This window comes from Nannobrachium achirus (genome assembly GCF_963921795.1).
Source record: "Nannobrachium achirus genome assembly, chromosome: 7".
NCBI classification, from domain to species: Eukaryota; Metazoa; Chordata; class Actinopteri; order Myctophiformes; family Myctophidae; genus Nannobrachium; species Nannobrachium achirus.
Genome location: NC_137816.1, coordinates 38355883 through 38357369, shown reverse-complemented (window position 1 = coordinate 38357369; position 1487 = coordinate 38355883). Strand labels below are relative to the sequence as shown.

Below are 1487 nucleotides of genomic sequence, written 5' to 3'. Positions count from 1 at the left end.
GTTGGAACCTCCTCAAGGGTCCCACTATGAGAACCACTGCACTCTGGGGTTTTCTGTGCTAGGTGTTCCAGGGATGATGTATATTTCTTCATTGGGAAGCAGGAAATTAGCACCTTCCTGGTTCTCTCGACAAAAGCCAATGGAACTTTTCCACTGGATTTTTGATTACTGAAAATTCAAATAAAATAAATAAAAGTTCACGATAGTCAGTACAAACATGGCAGCGCCTGTGGTGCGTTTGTTCCGTGGAGGTCTTGGAAGGGCTCTGAACATCGCAGGTCGCAGTGCGTCCTGCCTGCACCATCCAGACAGGTTGGAGAGCACCAGCGCTGAGACCAGAACCACAGTGAGGCCAAAGGATGCGGCCACTCACAAGCAGCTGGCTGCGTTTGGGGAGTACGTGGCTGAGATGCTGCCTAAATATGTCCAACAGGTCCAGGTGACATGCTACAATGAGTTGGAGGTGATGATCCACCCGGACGGGGTTGTGCCCGTGTTGACCTTCCTGAAAGATCACACCAACAGTCAGTTCAGGAACCTGACCGACCTGACGGCCGTCGACGTTCCCACGCGCCAGAACCGCTTCGAGGTCGTGTACAACCTGCTCTCGCTGCGTTATAACTCTCGTATTTGCGTGAAGACGTACGCGGACGAGCTGACGCCGCTGGACTCCGCTGTCCCCGTCCACATAGCTGCCAACTGGTACGAGAGAGAGGTGTGGGACATGTTTGGGGTGTTTTTCTCCAACCACCCGGACCTGCGTCGCATCCTGACAGACTACGGCTTCGAGGGTCATCCCTTAAGGAAGGACTTCCCCCTGTCAGGCTACGTGGAGGTGCGTTACGACGACGAGCTGAAACGTGTCGTCGCGGAACCAGTGGAGTTGACTCAGGAATTCAGGAAGTTCGACCTCAGCACCCCGTGGGAGGTGTTCCCAGCGCACCGGGAGCCCAAAGCCCGAGCCCCCACACTAGAAGCTGGTGACAAGACCCCCGAGAAAAAGTAAACCCCCATTTTTGTTGGTGTGTGACAAAAGGGACACAGACAGACAGGTACAATGGGTACTCTGACAAGGCCCCTGAAACCATGACTCAGATATATTGGTTGGATTGGCGATGTTAGGGCCGCGTCGCAGCCAGAACCTCTAGTTTATGTAGCCTAAATAAAGATTCATTTAAAAGAAAAGAAAACAGAAAGTTCATAATACTTATTCTTGTACTTGTAGTCTTCACAAATCAAAATCAGTTTTAAGAACCATCAGAAGTAAAGAAGCAAACGATACAATAATATGCTCTGAAAGGACTACACCATATGTACATATATATGTTTGTGTGTTTGGCTTGATGATGTGCAAATATCCTCGACCCGACAACTTTTAAAAAACATATTTTTAAATAAAAGCTTTCAAATTCACGAGTGGGTTATTTACTAACGTTGTCAGCACAAAATGTTCCTTCCTGCATTACCATAGAGTGGGGCATTTACTA

The 1487-nt window shown here is 48.9% G+C and overlaps 1 protein-coding gene across 1 annotated transcript; it reads left to right on the top strand.

Moving 5' to 3' along the window:
* Positions 1 to 217: 217 nt before the first annotated feature.
* On the top strand, positions 218 to 1006 carry LOC308288117 (NADH dehydrogenase [ubiquinone] iron-sulfur protein 3, mitochondrial-like; the record flags this gene model as incomplete). Its single annotated transcript, XM_080729463.1, has 1 exon — positions 218 to 1006. One exon carries the CDS (start codon positions 218 to 220, stop codon positions 1004 to 1006), a length of 789 nt encoding a protein of 262 aa, XP_080585589.1.
* Positions 1007 to 1487: the final 481 nt, after the last annotated feature.